This window comes from Argentina anserina, chromosome 5 (genome assembly GCF_933775445.1).
Source record: "Argentina anserina chromosome 5, drPotAnse1.1, whole genome shotgun sequence".
NCBI lineage: Eukaryota > Viridiplantae > Streptophyta > Magnoliopsida > Rosales > Rosaceae > Argentina > Argentina anserina.
The window spans coordinates 23318673-23338956 of record NC_065876.1 but is presented as its reverse complement, the minus strand read 5'-3'; the positions used below and the strand labels follow the sequence as shown (position 1 = coordinate 23338956).

The window sequence follows — 20284 nt, the reverse complement described above, 5'->3', positions numbered from 1 at the left end:
GTTACACCGACAAAAGTTACCTATGAATGCAAGTTAAGATGAGCAGTACCATAAGAATGTGAGATTCTCTTTTACTCATAACAGATCTTTGCTCGACAAGGTTAGATGAAGCAATTGGGTTTTGTTTCACAACACTTGAGAATTTACATATATAATCAGATGATAAACCTTTATCCTAGGACCTTCGAATTGTAAAATATCAAATTAAAATTATACCGGTGGAAATATTAAGAAACGAAACATCCCAGGGCAGACGAAAGTGAAGACATTCAACTGAAATAAAGCTTCACAGAAACTAAGCACCGAATTTAGAATCTTCAACAATCATACAACTTTTCTCTACCATCATCTCTAGGGGTTAGAAACTTTTTTTACATACATGGAAAGATTTGAACAACATCATCACCCAGATACATTTGAAACAAAATGAGATGACTCTGAGAGTCATAACCTGTATCCGGGTAAGGCTTCAAGGGCAGAAACTAGAAGAACCGGGGCACTAGCCAGACATCATGGACATGGCTCGTCGGAAGTCCAAGGATTTGAGGGCTGACTCAGGGAAAGGCGCATCAGGAGACCATAATTCATTCTGAGGCAGCAATATTTGTGGCTGGCTAGTTTTCTTAGCTTCTTCATTACCTTTCGCAGATGGAATGTTTTGCTTTTTCTTCACATATTCAAAGAACTCTGATACTTGACGTGCATACCTTCATCAAATTTGCAAAACACGAATATATAAGGTGGAAATTATTGAACATGACTACATTAATCATCACAGTAAGAGAATAATCATTGAAATCAATGTTAACGTACTTGTAATGATGAATGTACCAAACAACCCTTCTGGGTTGCATAGAACTATTGTTCTTGCAGACTAGGCAGCAAACAGTTCTTAAAAACTAGTACATTCTCTAATTTCTTCGGCAAGAATGCAAAACATCTAGTTAAATATCTCATTTTTCTCACTAAAACTGCTTATCAGAGCCTAAAGCTAAAACTCATAAGTTGAAGACCAGAAATGACATAACAGTTGTAACAGATTTCATTTCAAGGTTTCATGAAGTTGTCATACCATGATCAAACAACTAACTCATTATCCTGTGGTCACATTATAATATCAGTATATAACTAACATATAAAGGCTTGCGACTTAGGTTATTCATGGACATTCACGAGTTAGATTAATTAAATTAAATTAAACTGTCAATATGCAGCACTTCGGAATTAATGCAATATTGAGGCATAGCAGCATCCCAAAGTGGCCTCAAAACAAACAATTAAGTACATGCTACCATAATACTACAAAGTGCATTTCTATTCAAAGTCTTTAAAATTCATAAACAGTAGGATGAAAATTAACAGGGATAGTTATCTTACTGCCTCTTTGCTTCAATATCTTTCTTGAAATCAATGTTTGGCTCACAGTCAAGAACCAAAGCAGGAACCTGCTCATTCCAAAGAAAAATTAGCTCTATACTTGTGACTTTTGAAGATGAGATAACATAAAGATCAATGTAAAAATGTACCTTTTGAATACTTGGATGCATATGATTACCCTCCAAATAGAACACACGGTCTCTAATATCAGGAGGTAAAGAGGTATCCATATGTGAAGGAACCTGACTGACAGACAATACCCCATGATTGCCGCTCTCAAAGGGGAAAAGCCAACTTTCATGTTTTTCATGCAAGTCCCGAAGATACTCTAGGCTCACTCCACCTTCTTCTGCTCTGTGGCGTTTCATCATTCTTTTGTGACAAGTATCGGGACTTGCTCTAAGATATATGAAACCATCAGGAATGAGCCCAGGCAAGCTTGATACAACAGGATCAAACCAGGAGTCGTAAATGCTGATCTCCATCTCATTCATCCACTTAGCTTCATGGACAGCTCGTACGAAAACCTTCATAACAATGGAACAAAAAGATAACAACGCATTAACCTTGAAACTCTTAAGTTGGGGTATAATCCTTCAGTTCAAAAAAGTAAAACAAAAGAAACTGCAAAATTTCAATTCGATCAAAGTGGGCTGTTGTATTATGACATTCCAGAGTTATCAAAGGAAAGGAACATGTTTTGGTTCCGGTCTTGGAAAAAGATAGTATATGATCACATAGTATATGCACATTGTAGTGTTCTCCTGATTTGTCACTGACCAGAGAAACTTGGAACGTAACCGTTGGTTTAGATCCAAACAATGTGCATTCAAGTGAACAAGTAATTCAGTTAAGCCTCAGATCTAGTACAAATCTTATACAACTAGCTATATACTATACAACCACAGAACACATATTATATGGTAGATTGCAGTATGATCTCATTTAGCAGACAAAGTTAAAGGAACTGATAAATAACTAGATACTTACCATTCTGTCACTAAATACACTCCTTTCCATCAACCTCAGGGGCTTGATACTACCAGAGGACGCTCTCTCTTGCATCACTCTTGTCACAAAGACATAATTCTGGAAGGTATAGGCATACCGTTGTGGCTCAGCATAGAAAGCATTCAATATGTTAAAATGGTCAGGTCCGATATCCTGCCACTTGTCAATTGGTTCTTGAACCACCTCAACAAGATCTTGTAGCTCAAGAGTAGTGTTTGCTATTTCCTTCAGAAAGGTCGACTTTCCCACACTGATGTTTCCCTCAACACAGAAAGTAAGTCGTTTCTTCCGGGCTGGCTTCCCTCCTGAGCTTGAACTATCCTCCTTCAACTCCTCATCAACACTCTCTTTGATATAACTTGTTATACTCTCAGCATGATTCTTGTGGATGATTCCTACCGAACTTTGTAAGTACTCAACCATCCGCTCATTCGATTTTCCAAAGAACTGAAAGCAGAAGCCCCAAAAATCAATGTCAGTATAATCTTGACACTTAGGTACTGAAATACAGAGCTTTTTCATATAATTACTAGTTTAATTTTCAGTTCCTGAAGCAGTTCTACATTAAGTTGTTCTAAATCTACTTATCAATCACAACTAGTGAGTAATGTTCAACCCTAACAAAAACCATAAGCTCTAAACTAAACCAAAGCCGAACTTTACTACAAGCTAACATCCACACACAATAGCAAAGCATCTTCAAACACATTAATAGAAGCTTAAAAATGTGTACAAACATAAGAGTACCTTATCTCTATACAACTGCTTGAGCTCAGCAACTCCACCAATACCCTTCTGCACCAGCTTCCTCAAGTTCCTGGGCCCCACACCCGGAATAGCCAACAAGTCCGGGTTCCCAGCCACCACCGAGCCGCCGCCTCCGGCAGCCCTCTGCCTCCTGGGGCTGCTACTACTAAACTTAACCTTCTCCTCAGAACTCTTCTCAACCTCACCATCCTCCAAACCCTTATCTACACCACCACCACCATTTCCCAAACCCTCCTCTGCTTCCAAACCCTTGGAAGCCTCCGCGGCGGCGGAGACCGAGAACGGCCCATCTGCGCCGGAGTGAAGCCACGCCGGCCGGTACCCGGAAAAGGCGGCGTCTTTGAGCACAGGCCAGGCCCGGAGCGGGGCCTTGTCGGAGGAGGAGGAGCAGCGGCAGAGGGTGCAGCTGAAGCGGTAAGAAGAGGAGGAGGAGGTGTGTTTGTTGTAGGCGAGGGCGGAGACGCCGCGGAAGGGTGAAGCAGCGGCGGCGTGCATGTGGGAAGAAGCAGAGGTTTTGAAAGCGCGAGCGAGAGAGGAGAGAGTGGAGGAGGAGGAAGGAGAAGGAGGAGGGGGCTTGTTAACGTGAGTGCATAAGATGGGGCCTGGTGGGCTTATGCGGAGCAGTTTCTGCATCACTTCGGAGCATTTCAGAGAGGACCCAGATGAGGGAAGAAGAAGAAGAAGAAGAATGAAGAAGGGTTTTGAGGGTGAGGGGGAATTTGGGTTTAGGGTTTGTTTAATTCGGGGGATTGTTTTGGGGTGGAGTCATTGATGGGGGTTTATCTGTAGGGAGTGTGTCACGGATTTAGGGGGCTAGGGTTTTAGCAGATAAAGGTTTTTCTTTTCTCTTTAAACAAACAGAGGGGGAAGGTTTCGAGACTTGAAAATGAGAGAAAGGAAAGTGCTTTATTGGGTTTTTAGGGACAGAAATTCGAATTTACTCCTGGACAGTCTTTTTTCTTATACTACTGTTTTCTATTTTTTGTAATTAAATCTTTATTATTATGAAGCGAGGTACCATTAAAATTTAAATTTCTGAAACATCATCTTCATACCATACTAACAAGCAAATAAATAAGGGTATTACAATAAAAATATAAATAATTTCAGAAATAAACCACAGACTTTTTTACATTAATAAATGTCACCTTTCACATACTTATAGAGTGTAGTTTCTAGTAATATATATACAGTCTCCTTCGGAGCCCCGCTTTAAAGTTCTTTATTTGTCCAATTTCGGTCACCTTTTCACATTTCACCGTTCAACATTTAGGTGTATATGTATAGATTATCTGTACAAAATTTTATCTAATTCGGTCGATTTCTGTATTTATAAGAACAATTCTCGTTAAACATATTCAGTTGGTTCATTGATTTAATATAATTTCAACACCTTAACAATCATCGAATTTGATGAAATTTTCAATTTTGTACACATGATCTAAACATATATACCTAGATACTAAATGGTGAATATGTGAAATTGTGACCGAGAGTGAGTCAAATAATAAACTCAAAACAGGGCTTTACTTTGGACATATATATATATATATATATATATATATATATTGTAATATAACCCTCGTTTTTCTTTGTCAATAGCTATGATTTGATAGATTGAGTCCATCGAAACTCTTATGAAAGTATTTCATAATTCCAAACTCGTAAACTTAATTTCTAAATGAAGAAAATACTACAAAACCAAACTCACTACCTAGGTTCTCTTGTTTACCGTTCCTCTCCAACAAGGTGAGCTACCGCCTAGTGTTTAGGGGAGCTACACGGCTGCTTTTTAGGACACTGAGTCCCAGTTTAGTGCAACTTTTGGCTCAAAAGCGATTTTGGGTAAAACTGATGCTGTTTGGTGACGCTGAAATAATCGATTTTGGAGGAAGCGGGATCCCTAAAAGCAGGTTTAGGAGAAGCAGCTCCCAGGTTGCTTTGCGAACTGCTTCCGGAAAAACACGGAGCCAAGTCACTGAAATTATGTTTGTAACCGCTTTTGTAACTACGTAAGTAACTGTTTTAGAAACTGAAATTATGCGCTATACAATATTGATTTGATTACATGATTGTTCATACACGTAACTGTGTTAGTAACTATGTGGGGAACTGTGATATGACTATGACCTTGCTTTGTGTAGTAGGAATCCAAAAATGGCGAAATTTTTTGATGGCTCACTCGGTGAAACCTCCACCGAAAGTGCAGACGTCTCGAGCTGGATATGTAACTGTGTGAGTAACTGCATAGGTAAGTGTGTGAGTGTAAAGTAACTGTGTATGTAACTATGGCCTTACATGAGCAGATACTCATAATATTGAATAACTATATTGACATTGTGTAATTGTATTGGTAATTGTCTTGATAATTATATTAGTAACTCTATTGAAATTGAGTAACTATTAGTAACTCTGTTGGAATTGAGTAATTGTCTTGATAACTATATTGGTAACTCTATTGGAATTGAGTAAATATCAGTAAATTTGTTGGAATTGAGTAACTGTCTTGGTAACTATATTGGTAACTTTGTTGGAACTGAGTAACTGTCTCGGTAACTATGTTGTTAATTGTCTAGTAATATCAGAATAAAGTAGAGACAATATAATGGAGGTGATGAGGTGAATATATAATGAGTAATTATATTGACATTGTGTAATTATATTGGTAACTATCTTGGTAACTATATTAGTAACTCAATTACAATTGAGTAACTATTAGTAAATCTGTTGGAATTGAGTAACTGTCTCGGTAACTATGTTGCTAATTGGCTAGTAATGTCAAGATAATGGAGGTGATGAGGTGAATATAACGAGTAACTATAATGACATGGTGTAACTATATTGGTAACTGTCTTGGTAACTATATTAGTAACTCAATTGAAATTGAGTAACTATTAGTAACTATGTTGGAATTAAGTAACTGTCTTGATAACTCAATTTAAGATAAATGCCGATAAATTAGTCCTAATGTGTCGGTAATTGAGATTAGAAATCTCGAGTATTACACCTAGTTCAGTAGGCTAGATATGATAAAAACTTCCATCCATGTAGGTTGGTTGTATTTGCCTTATGGTCAAGTGCTAGGTTATTCAGGTTGAGAGATCTGCAGGCATGTATTTGTATGAAGCATGAACTTTTAATAGTTATTTGGTTAGAAATCCTATGAGTTGAAGTTGTTTGTGTTTTTCATACTCAAAGTATTGAGTAACTATGTTTGTAACCGTTTTTGTAACTATGTAAGTAACTGTTTCAAAAACTGAAGTTATATGCTTTACACGTAACTGTGTAAGTAACTGTGTCAAGAACAGTGATATAACTATGACCTTGCTTTGTTTGTGTAGTAGAAATTCAAAATAACGAAAAGAAAGGACATACAAAGTAGCGATGACGATGATGATATAAATCACGAGCAACGCTCGAAGCGAATGAATGATCTAAATCCAATGGTAAGTGTCATTGTAGCTATATTTTATACTTGTAACTGTTAGTATAACTACTATGCTTTGGTAATGTAATTGTTAGTGTATGTATCATCTAACTATGATTTACTTTAAACATTTACAGTATACAAAAGAGCAATGACAACAAAGAAGCTTGCTGCTCCTGCAAAACCACTTAAGATAACTACAAAGAATGTAACTATCATTGCAACTGTTTGAGTAACTTGATAGGTAACTGTGAGTGAAAGTAACTGTGTTAGTGCGTGTATTTATCATCTAACTATGATTTGTTTTTTGTTTTTTTTGAAATTACCAGAAACAATAAAAGCAAGGGCAACAACACAGAAGGCTAGCAGTAGTACATACAACAATTCAAAAGACACCTAGGTGAGTCTAAAGTAACTAGATATGTAACTGTGTGAGTAACTAGATATATAACTATATGAGTCTAAAGTAACTAGATAAGTAACTATGTGAGTATAAAGTAAATAGATAGGTAATTGTGTGAGTGTAAATTAAGTAACTAGATAGGTAACTGTGTGAGTATGAAGTAACTAAATAGGTAACTATGTGAGTAACTGTGTCAGTATATCATGAAACTGGTTGAGCAACTGTTTGATTATGATTTGTTTTTCATTTCCAGGAACCAACTTACCAATTCAGAAGCTCTATTCCTTACTTCCAAGAATATGGTTCTATACCTGAAGGCGCACTCACGTAACTACCAATGTAACCAAATTATATCCCTCGTCCGCTGGAGTACTGAGATTCTAGCCGTTACCCAACATTTCCATGTATATGTTGTTAAGTTCTCATAATGTTACTTCAAGTGACTAGTTTGCGAGTTACATGAAAGTTACGTGGTAATTAGTCATGTAATTGACAAAGTAACTACATAACTAGTCAAGTGTTGGCATAGGCTTATGCCCACCATAATCAGCACAACTATCAGCGCATTAAGGCTAGTGTATAGCACAGTCTTACCATACTAATAGCAAGTCAGCCGTACTAGCTTCGCAATAAGCCTCTCCGCGGTCCAAACTGACTACGGACGCGCCCTCACGCGCATCTCAAAGAAGGCTCCAGAGAACACCTTAATCGGACGTCGTCCCACATCGAATGATAGGTAAACGATCTACCTCAACTCAACAATAAATGGTCAAACTCTTGACCTTATAAGGTAAGCACACTAAAACCCATACTGTAACTCTGCATAAATCACCATCACCCTAACTTAAGCGTCGGAGAGTTGAAGACCACGCCGCCGTGGTCTCTACTTTGACGACGTGTGTTACTTGTGACAGGGAGAAAACAAGGAGTGCGGCGTATCACATCCACGAGGAATACGGCGTACTAAACCGAGTGTAATCACAACATTAACATTGGCGCCGTCTGTGGGAAACCGCAACAAAACGTCAACAAAAAAAAAGGGTCACATGCAACACTTAGCCAAACAACTACACTTTGACATGAGCACTATCAATCCCTCCCCTTCCACTCCGGCATACGGTCACATCGAAGACATCACAGACCTCAGCCTCAACCACCCCCTACCCTCCGCCAACGACCCTATCATCCTCACACCCACACCCGGAACAGTCGTCAGCACTAACGCGACTTCGGATCTGGCAACCGCCGCAAGAATGGAAAACATGGCTAGAGATCTAGCCGAATGCCAGCAGCGCGAGGCACTTGAACGCGAAAAGGTAACAGCTCTGCAGAGCGAGCTCGATAGGATGCAGACACAGCTCGAGCGGGCCGAACGCATTCATCTACATGGCGAATCAAATCATGAGGGCAGCGCGCAAACGAGAGGACGAGAACAAGTTCAGTTGAGCATCAGCTTGACTCCCTCCAAACTCGCCAAGAAACGACCACCATCGCCACGACGTATTCACAACCGTGAGGAAGAGAGCACGAGCGTCACCTCCCGCTCTAGACCCCACACAACTGCTCAAAACAGCGAGTCTGCCACGCTGGCTCTGATCCTGCAGCGACTAACCGCAATAGAACAACGGGACGCCAATCCACGTTGCCAACCAGTGTTCGCAGCCAGGCCGGGCCCGTTCACTACGCGAATAATGAACACCGTGCGCCCTTCTCAATCCAAGAGCCCAAAAATCACACCGTACACAGGCGAAAGCGATCCATTCCGACAAATTGATAACTTCAAGAAAGTCACTGCCAGTAGAGAATTCGACGACGCCACCTTGTGCCACCTGTTCAGCGAAACACTAGATAGGGATGCCATGAATTTGTTCTTCGAACAACCGGCGAACTCTATGGATTCTTTCGCGCAATTGACCACAACATTTCTTAATCGGTTTATCCTCATGGCCGGAGCCGCCCAAACAACTGATGGCCTATTTCAAGTAAAACAAGAGAGCAGGGAAACATTGGGCGCCTTCATCATGCGATGGCAGACAGCAGCATCCAAATGTCGGAACCTAAACAAAACGCTCGCCTTGGCCGCTTTTAAGGAAGGACTACGGTCAGAGAATTTCCTATTTCATATCAACGTGGACCCTCGAATGCGCGGCGCCACATATGATAACATCATGACTGAAGCAGTACGGTACGCTCAGGCAGAATACGTCACATACGGGGAAAAGCGAACCCCAGTACCATCAGACAAAACCACTGCGCCGCAGACATCTGTACACACAATCCCCCTCCAACGTGAGCTCTTCCCTAACACAGAAGACCATAGCAAAGGCCGGAAAAGAGAGTGGCATCAAGCAAATCACCGTGATGCGCGCAACAACGATCGGCACAGGGGTCGGGACAAGAACAGGAGACTCGGCCATGAACGTCGCGACAACAGAGACCCTCGCCAAGTTAACGCGATGGGACGGCATAGGGACCACACACCGCCTAGGGAAGAGACCATGGAAGACTTTTTCCACAAGCATCAGGGTACGCTGAGGAAACTAGCAAGACCACTACGCCCCCAAACCGAAGCAGAAACTGGTAAGTGGTGTAGATTTCATGAAAATAGAAGTCATAACACGAATGATTGCCGCACCCTCCGCATACTAAGAGCCAATGGCGACACGGGGGTTCGCCCGGCGCAACAAAGGGTACAGCAGAACGTAGTTGCCGTAGTTGAGAACCTGCGCCGCATCAACGTCATAGAGGGAGGAGCCCCGAAGACAAACATGTCTAACTGAGCAAAAAAGCGCTTTAACCGCAGCACTCACCCAAGGCAGGTGTACGCCATCACAGGAGGAAACGCTAAGCGACAGAAGGAGGGGTGGAAGCAAATCACCTTCACTGAGGAAGAGGAAATTGACATCTCCTTACCCAATGACGACGTTTTCCTCATTGACGCAGTCTTGGGCGGACAATGGGATGTAGGGAAGATGATGATTGACACGGGATTCGCAGTCAACGTTTTATTCAAGGGGTGCTACGAAAAAATGGAGCGTAGTGGCAAGAAGTTGGTACAAGACCACGAACCGCTAATCAGCTTCTCTGGCGACATAACCCAACCCCTAGGCTCGGATTATATGACAGTACGCATTGGGACCACACCATGCACAGTTTGCGTCGAAGCCGAGTTCATCATAGTCGATGCCTACAACTCCTACAACGGGATCATCGGCCGACCTACACTTAACCGGATGCGAACTTTTATCGCAGGACACATGATGCTCATAAAATTCCCAACTCCGCATGGAACAGGACAGGTCCGGGGTTCACAATCCGTAGCAAAAGATTGTCAAAAACGCGTTATTCGACAGACGCGCAACAGACAAGAAATCTTGGCAGTACATGCCACAGTAAACTTGACCGATAAGGTCGTCGATGCACGAGATGGCGAAACGTCGAAGAGAAAGAGCAAGCAGAAGGCTACGCCATACGAGGCCAAAACTCCGACAAACCCCGAATCTTCATTGAAGAGCATTACGCCATTCCCAAACCATCCGGAGCGCAAGATCAAAGTCGGCGCAACTCTCAGTCCCACTGTTAAGAGAGATTTAACAAGTTTCTTGGGCGACAACATGGAAGTCTTTGCATGGTCCTATGAGGACATGCCCGGCATCTCGCCCGACATCATCATGCATGAATTGCACATCAAACCTTCTGCTCACCCAATAAAGCAAAAGCGCCGAAGCTTCGACGACGAAAAGAGCACGGCAATACGCCAAGAAGTTGACAAATTGAAAAGCATGAAGTTCGTCCGGGAAGTGCAGTACCCTGAATGGATCTCAAACTGCGTTATGGTCCGTAAAGCTAATGGTAAATGGCGAATGTGTGTGGATTACAAGAACGTAAACAAAGCATGTCCAAAAGACAGTTTCCCCCTATCGAGAATTGACCAGCTAATCGACGCAACGGCAGGTCATGAGTTTCTAAGCATGATGGACGCCTACTCCGGATACAATCAGATACACATGAACCCGGCGGATCAGGAAGCTACGACATTCGTCACTGATAAAGGCATGCACTCTTATAACGTCATGCCCTTCGGATTAAAAAATGCGGGCGCTACGTATGTGCGTTGCGTCACACAAATGTTTGACCAACATATCGGTCGGAAAATTGAGGTGTACGTCGATAACATGCTGGCCAAAAGCATAAAGGCCGAAGACCACGTAACTAACCTCCGAACCATCTTCAATGTGCTCAAAAAATACAAGATCTGATTGAACCCGGAGAAATGTTTTTTCGGCGTAACAACAAGTAAGTTCCTGGGCTACATCGTCAGTCAACGCGGCATAGAGGAAAATCCCGAAAAGATACAAACCATCCTGGATATGGCACAGCCAGTACTCAAGAAAGACGTAGAAGCCCTCCAAGGCAGACTCCTGGCACTATCTCGATTCATATCAAGACTGACTAACAAGTGTGAGCCGTTCTTCAAACTGTTAAGGCGCTCCAAGAGCAAACTGATCGAATGGACACCAGATTGCCAAGAGGCCTTTCAGGGATTAAAAGACTACCTCACCACAGTACCATTACTGTCAACCCCACAGCCGGGCGAACCCCTGTACCTTTACCTCGCAGTATCCGCAACCGCGGTCAGCAGTGCCTTAGTTCGCCGTGATGGAACTAAAGAATTGCCAGTTTTCTACGCTGGACCGGCCATGAACGGCTCAGAGACAAGATGCCCAACACTGGAGCAATTAGCCCTTGCGCTCATCGTAGCAGCCAGATGACTACGCCACTACTTCCAAGCTTATAGCATCCACGTAGTCACAAACCAGCCTCTCAAACAAGTACTACAGAATCCAGAACACTCAGGGCGACTCAGCAAGTGGGCTATCGAGCTGACTGAATTCGACATCGAATACAAGCCACGTCCCGCCATTAAAGGACAAGCCGTAGCTGATTTCATTGCAGAAATGATTCCCCGAGATACGACGGAAGTGGTACTAAATGATGTCATCAACCCCATCAAGATTTCACCATGGAACTTACATGTAGACGGCTCCAGCTGCGCCAAATCTAGCGGAGCGGGGATCATCTTGAGTGGACCGGGGGGACTTGAACTCGAGTATGCTCTAAAATTCAACTTCGGTGCCTCCAACAATGTAGCGGAGTACGAAGCACTGATTGCAGGACTGCAATTGGCCCTCAGCACGGGTTGCACCAGCATCAATGTGTTTAGCGACTCTTAGCTCGTAGTCAATCAGATCACCGGGTCCTTAACTGCCAAGGATAAGCAATTAGCAACCTACCTGGCATATGTCACAACGTTGTTAAAGCGATTTGAATTCTACCATATCAAACAAATACCAAGGGCCAATAACGCAAGCGGACTCCTTAGCAAGACTCGCCACAGCGCAACCACACCAATGCCACAAGGATACCAGGGTCGAAATTCTCTACCATCCCTCCATTTACCAGACCTTGCAACAGATATGCTAGGTAGAACGCGACCAAGCCTCATGGATGGATGAGATAATAGCATTTAAGCGTAACGGCAAGCTACCCGAATACGAGACCAGGGGAAAGCAACTAAGGAGATGAGCGGTAAGATATTACCTGCGGAACAACACGCTCTATCGCCAAGGTCTGCTGAACGCCGACCTTAAATGCGTCACAACCAAAGAAGGCAAGCATATCTTGAACGAAATCCACAACGGTGATTGTGGCAACCATTACGGCAGCCGCGCATTGGCCGCAAAGACACTCTGCACAGGATATTATTGGCCCACACTAGCCTCCGATGCACAGGAGCTCGCCAAATCTTGCCACAAATTCCAAATCTATGGACCCATACCACGCCAACTCTCAGAACCGCTATCTTACATAGTCAGCCTGTGGACCAACTGCCTTTAGGGAATGGATCTGATTGGCCCACTACCCATCAGGAAATGCCAATTCAAGTGGGTCATTGTGTGCATCGATTAACATTCCAAATGAATTGAAGTTGCGCCCCTGACGGCCATTACAACCGAAAAAGTCTAAAACTTCCTGCAACGCAACATCTTCTACTGCCACGGTACGCCGGAGTCTATCATCACAGATAACGGCACGCAATTCAACAATGAGCACCTCATCACATGGTGCAAAGAAAAAGGAACTAAGCTCAAATTCGCATCCGTAGCACATCCAAAAACCAACGGGCAAGTAGAAGCCGCTAACAAGCTGATCAAAGGCCTTCTTCGAAAAAAGCTGGATGAAGCCAAAGGACTTTGGCCCGAAAAACTCGACGAAGTGCTATGGGCAATCCGTACCACACCAACAGAAGCCACGGGCGAAACTCCTTTTTGCTTAATGTACGGCACGGAAGCAGTCCTACCTATCGAAGTAATTCAGCCAACGCAACGGGTTTCGCTGTTTGACCCCGATATCAATTCGGACAATATACAACTTGATAAAGATCTCTTGGAAGAGAAACGCATCACAGCGCATCGCCATAACATCCAGAACAAACAGCGCGTGGCGCGATTCTATAACTCCAGGGTCAAGAGCAGGACACTACAACTAGGTGACTGGGTCCTAAAGAAGATCCAAACAAAGGTCACTGGACTAAGCCCGAGATGGGACGGACCGTACAAAGTCGTCGAAATCGTAGCACAAAACACGTACTGCCTAGAGGACAAGTACGGATCGAGATTAGCCCATCCTTGGAACATGGAATAGCTTAAGTATTATTACAAATAGGGGTTCGCGCGTAGCGCACAACAAGGACTCGGACTGTTTGAGTACTTTTTGGCACACTGCTATAGCTCTTTGTACAAAGCGGCTACGGCCAGGATATCAATGAAATGAGGAATTTTTCAAACCATTGATCCTTACTAGCTAGCGTACTATGGTAATTAAATTCCTTCGACAGACTATTTCATTGTGCGCACAACAAAGATATAATTAAGCATACAGCCAAAAGTACAAGACAACAATCACAATATTGCTACGGCAATAATATAAATAACCATGTGGATCAAAAGAACTTCTATTCATCAAAAGATAGTGAGTTCGGCACAAAGGCCGTTACAGAAGAAAATGCAAAAAAAAAATTAAAAAAAATTACAAAAGGGAACATAAAGCACTACGGCGACGGGAGATGCATTACAAAGATCTTATCACCCTATCCTACTCCTCCCTCGCAGCTTGATACGCCAGCGTTGCTCAGACCGCATCACCGGTACTCGCAGCTTCTAGCCCCGCCGCTTCCCCCGATTCGCCTTGCGGCGGTTGTGCATCCTGATGCTCTGAGAAGAAGGAGTAGGAGAATGAGTCTCCGGATTAGAATCAAACCTGTCATTATCACAAGATAAACCAGAAGAAGAAGAGTCAAAAATTTTCTTACCATCTTCGGCCTCCGCAGCAGGAGCAGGCTTCGAAAAGGGCGGAGTCACCTCATGTGGCATGGGCGGACCTCGTAGTCCGCGGGATCCAGCATCTCGAGCTCCTGGAACTGCGCTATCATGTCACCAACGACCGTGACATAGTACCCTTCCAAGTACTTGTTCATCTCCGTGGATGATTTGAAGGCAGCTGGACGCAGCCTCCTCCGCTACGCGGGCTTTCTTAGCTTCCACCTCCTCGCTCATCCGCCGGATAAGCTCCTCGGCCTCGAAAAGAGCAGACTGCGCCGCATCCCTCTCCGCAACCATCTCTTGGGCGAGCGACTTCGCCACCTCCCGACGGGCAACCTCATGCCGAAGGTCCTCCTGGAGGTTCGTTGCATTTTCTAACTTGGCCTTCGCGTTGGCCAAGTCATTCTCCAGCAGCAACACCCTTGTCGCGTAAGTGTTGTCCTGTTCCACCACTTCGGCGAGGTGGCGCTGCACCTCCAGAGCATCCCGCTCCGCATCAAGCAGGTTGAACATCATTTTTGCCGCCCTTGTGGTAGCTAGACCGAGTGGACTCCACAGGTCCAGACCAGACCCTTCAGGCCGCCTCAAACCCCCGAGCCCGGCGCGCTGGCTAAGTAAAACCAGCTTCTCCAGTTCCGGAGCTCCTAGCTGGCTCAAAGGACTGCGATCCAATGCAGACAGATCCTCGAGTCCCCGAGATTCTGTGAAGGTGAGGGGCGCCAGCTGCGTAGTCCTCTGTCTTTTAGGAGGCGGAGCTTCCAATGTCACATCTTCCACATCTTCGGGAGCAGCAGAGGACTTTGTTTTCCTCGAAGATACGCCCGCCTTTTGCTTCTTCTTCCTTCTGATCTCTTGGGACACCACCGGATCAGCCAGATGCGGATCGGCATCGATACGGCCAACTCCTTCTGCATCACTGCGGCGCGGCAACCCCTGCTCGTTTGGCAGGCTCGCGTGCGAGGGAATCGGCAGATCCACAACCGCGGCGGAATCCTCGACCCGCTGTGCCGAGGCATTCACCTTCTTTGTCGAGGCCGCCCCCTTCTTAGACATGACGCGTCGCAACATGGTGACCGCTAGTCCTTCAGTATCCGGCGTTATGTCGGTATCTTCCTGTTGCAGAAATCTGGCGTAGCAGATGCGCTCCGATTTTTCAAAATTCCTGTTGACCGAGAGCGTCGTAGCTGCACATATAACATCAGATTAGCACATCATAAACAAAGAGTAGAAGATTGAACAGCGTAACACTTCTACTTATGATGGCGACGGAGTAGTCCTTGCTCGAACAGGAGATACGGGTTCGTTAATACCTTCAAATCGTGGACAAAGTCTTCACCTTGGCACCTCCAAAGGTATGTCATGCGATTTACTCGATCAACCTCTCGCTCCGACAACACCAGTCTTCTTCCAACTACGCAACAAAAAAAAACTAGCGTCAGCAAACAGTCATTCCGTAGCAACAAATTTAGTGAAGCATCGAAACCTACAATTAATGGCCTGAAATCGCGAGGGAATACGTTTCTCTGGGCGATATTCTACCCCATTAATGCGCCCATACTCCCACCCCTTCTCTACCATGAAACTATTTTTCCTCCAGTTCGCCTCCGAGGTGGGCCAGTTCTCTAAGACCTGGTACTCACTGCGCTCATCCCGCCTCACAAATCGCGCGGTCCTTCCATTTCCATTACGCTGGTTGTAATCCACCTTGAAGAAATGGAGCACCTCCGCCGCAATAGGAGCTAAACACCCCAAGAGGTGGAATAGTGAGCAGAGACCGAGAAGGACTCGCCACATGTTATAACTGACTTGGCCAAAAGCCAAGCCAAACTCGTCCACAAGACACTGCAGGCGGGGGTCTAACGGCAGCTCCACCCCAAGCCGTAGTACGGAGGGACTTACTAGCACGTACCCATTCGGCAACATTGAACCAAATTCATCACGCCAAATCGCACGGACGACGATCGTGGCAGGTAACTTAAATTCCTCCACATAGCCATGCACTGCGGCAGAGTCGGCTCCATGTGGTTCTTCCACCTCTGACCTCTGCACCCCGCCATCTAACCAACGCCTTACAGGCGCTGGGCTCAGTGTTAGGCCTGAAGTGCTAGTCCCCGAGGCACTTATGATACGCTCAGACACCCCTTCACTTTCTCCAATCTCTTCACGTTGCGACTCCATGGTGCTTGACGACTCACTCGTGTCCCAGTTCGCTAATACTCTCGCAAAGACAGTAGAACGATCTTCGCGACGCAAGTCGTTTACACCACTACGCTGCACCAAGTCCAAGTAGTTGGCCTCCAATTCACTTGTCCACGACTAAGAGGATGACGACGCGGACCAACTTCCTTCTGCAGACGCGGAATCGCTGTCAGTTAGTATAGTTATCCTAGGCATTACGCCGCAGCAAGCAACACCGAAGTCAAAGGCGAACAACCTAAAACTAGAAGTCAGAAAGTCAGTCAGATCTATCCTACGAACCTCGCAAGAACGAGTTTGAAGAACATGAAGAACACGAAGAACATGAAGAACACCAAACCCAGTTAACGGCGAAAACCCATCCGCACCGCCCATACAAACACCCCACTTTGCCGGAAAACACCAATCCAAAGATCAAATAGACCCAAAACCTACAAATCTGCCGGAAAAACCCAAAACCCAAAACCACTGGTTTGCCCTATAAACACAAATCTACCAACAAACAACAAGCCATAAGCCGCATAAAGAAGATTCAGATCAGAAAACATACCTCAAAAAGCCGATTCACACAAAAATCGCGAGGAGTTCACGTTTGGAAGAAAAGGGAGCAGACGAGAGCAAAAGAGAGGGAATAAGAGAATTTGGATTTCGAAAACTTGGATTTGTGGATAGTGACAGCCATTCTGTCCCTTTCACTCTTTTATAGTGAACTCCATCTCACATCCAACCCGTTGATTCCTCAAAAGCAATCCTTAACCGTCAGATTCAGAAAACCGTTACTCGCATCCTAGCCGTCGACCCAAGAGACATCGCTCCAGATCTCGCCACTAACTTGAGTTACCGAGGCAACGTTTCGGTTACACACGCCTTAATTACATGCAATAACTGTCTTTTCGGATAACGTCACCCCACGAATTTGAAACGTTCACGAAACATCCGCCCAATGCATGTATGACACGTGCTGCCCACAACGCGAATGGCGCTGCTCTTAACCTACAAGCACTATGCTCAAAGATAGCGATAATACGTCCTACGCGTAAGAACTTACCACGCCATGACGGACGCACTACGCTCAAAGACAGCGATAAAAGACGTCCTACGCGTAAGAACTTACCACGCCATGACGGACGCACTACGCTCAAAGACAGCGATAAAAGACGTCCTACGCGTAAGAACTTACCACGCCATGACGGACGCACTACGCTCAAAGACAGCGATAAGAGACGTCCTACGCGTAAGAACTTACCACGCCATGACGGACACACTACGCTCAAAGACAGCGATAAGAGACGTCCTACGCGTAAGAACTTACCACGCCATGACGGACGCACTACGCTCAAAGACAGTGATAAAAGACATCCCACACGTAAGAATCCACTACGCTATGACGGACGCACTACGCTCAAAGACAGCGACAAAAGACATCCCACGCGTAAGAATCCACTACGCTATGACGGACGCACTACAAAGAGAGCGATCAAACGTACTCTACAACACAACTTGGCATTCCTTAACCGGGGAGTGGGGGGACTACGAGAGGGTCAGTGAGACCCATTGCTGATTATGACAAACGCTCAAATATTAACTCCCCAGTCAAGAAATCACCTCCCTAGACTGGGAACTTGGGGGGACTTGTTGGCATAGGCTTATGCCCGCCATAATCAGCACAACTATCAGCGCATTAAGGCTAGTGTATAGCACAGTCTTACAATACTAATAGCAAGTTAGCCGTACTAGCTTCGCAATGGGCCTCTCCGCGGCCCAAACTGACTACGGACGCGCCCTCACGCGCATCTCAAAGAAGGCTCCAGAGAACACCTTAATCGGACGACGTCCCACATCGAATGATAGGTAAACGATCTACCTCAACTCAACAATAAAGGGTCAAACTCTTGACCTTATAAGGTAAGCACACTAAAACCCCTACTGTAACTCTGCATAAATCACCATCACCCTAACTTAAGCGTCGGAGAGTTGAAGACCACGCCACCGTGGTCTCTACTTTGACGACGTGTGTTACTTGTGACAGGGAGAAAACAAGGAGTGCGGCGTATCACATCCACGAGGAATACGGCGTATTAAACCGAGTGTAATCACAACATTAACATCAAGTAACTAGAAATGTAACTAGGTTACTTAAGTTACTTCTTATGTAACTATTCAAGTAATTGAGCGCTATTTATGTAACTTATTTTGTAACTGCAAACTTTTTGTCAATGATAGTTACACGCATAGTCATAAGTATAAATATAATGATTGTATATATTTACAATAATAGCCATAAATCTACTTGACAATTGATATCATGTCAGTCACAATAGTATAATCACAACAATCACAACGAGCAAAATGATATTTACAATGCTAGATTGAATGATAGTTACTTCAGCACGTTTCAATGACTGTATTAACATCAATAGTGATTGTCTTGGTAACTATATTGACGTTAAGTAACTATAGGTAACTGTGTTAATAATTGTTTATTAACTGTCTTAGTAACTATCTATATCTCCTCATCAACCCAAAAAGATCCAACAACCATCCATACAAAACTGATTTTCTCTCACGCATTCTATCAAACATCTTATGTGCATCCACCACTTTACCCATTTTGAAATACATATTAACCACAGAGCACCCAACAAGCACAAAAAATTCACGAGATCCGTTGAGGCTGAGGTCAAGCCGTTGCCATCAATGAGATCCGCCAAGCTCTAACGACGAGATCTAGATTACTAAGTTGTTGTCATTTTTTGGAAGGTGAAACCATAGCCTAACCTTATCATCATCCTCCTCATTCTCTTCCATTGTGCGCTTGCAAAACATAGATAAATAACTATACAATCAGTGTAACTAGTTATTGAACCTGTAACAACATCAATAACTATACAAGTAACTATACGAGCTGGAAATCAATGTAACCACTAATCAAAAACTAAAACGCTATAACATTTCAAGCAATGTATGATCTAACAACACCAGAAACCTATTTAAACATCAAACAACCAAATCCCAAGAAACTATGATGATTTGAATAATAATTTGAAATCAAATAACCAAATTATGATATCACATGAGAAAACGATGAATAAGGTGAGGGGAAATTGATCGATGCGGTGATTACCTGAGATATCAGAAGAGGAGCTTCAATGACGAATTTGCAGATGGAGAAAGAGTGACAAAGTAAGATTCCTATTCCTCTTTGTCTTCTTCATCGTCTTCAATAGAGAGAGAGAGAGAGAGAGAGAGAGTTTCGATCTAAACATAGAGTTTTGATATAGAGAGAGCGAAAAGTTTCAATCGAGAGAGTGAAAGAAGGATGGTAGAAAGAGAGAGAGAGAGAGAGAGTTCGATAGAGAGAGAGAGAATGAAAAAAAAATCAGGGTAGTTAGGACTTATGAGTGAAATTAGGTAAAAGAATATAAAAGTCATAATGAAAATAAGAAACAACTCTTTTTTATCATTTAATAAATCAAAATATACTTTTTTATCATTCACACCAATTAATTGGAACCCTTTTTATCAATTGCTAAACTAGGTCTTTAATTAACATTTTCATCTTGCAATGACCCTTTTTAATAAAAATGCCTATTTATTTTTCACAACCAAAATATGATGTATACAACTGATAATATAAATAGGACTTACCTTTCTTTATTTCCGTATATATTATAAATTTCTGCTGATGATAAATTATGTAGAATTTTGAGATATGAGACA

General features: G+C 43.7%; 3 protein-coding genes across 3 annotated transcripts in view; 1 reads left to right on the top strand and 2 right to left on the bottom strand.

Moving 5' to 3' along the window:
- Positions 1 to 20284, bottom strand: part of LOC126794461 (immune-associated nucleotide-binding protein 9) — a 158968-nt gene that overhangs the window by 135010 nt on the left and 3674 nt on the right. The window lies entirely within an intron of this gene.
- On the bottom strand, positions 275 to 3987 carry LOC126794456 (uncharacterized). The gene is made up of 5 exons (XM_050521181.1): positions 3136 to 3987; positions 2368 to 2835; positions 1527 to 1904; positions 1378 to 1445; positions 275 to 707 (listed from the first exon to the last, which is right to left on the bottom strand). The coding sequence occupies exons 1-5, from the start codon at positions 3787 to 3789 to the stop codon at positions 500 to 502; spliced, it is 1776 nt and encodes a 591-aa protein (XP_050377138.1). The 5' UTR covers positions 3790 to 3987; the 3' UTR covers positions 275 to 499.
- Positions 10016 to 11245, top strand: LOC126795767 (uncharacterized). The gene has a single exon (XM_050522530.1). The coding sequence runs from the start codon at positions 10016 to 10018 to the stop codon at positions 11243 to 11245; it is 1230 nt and encodes a 409-aa protein (XP_050378487.1).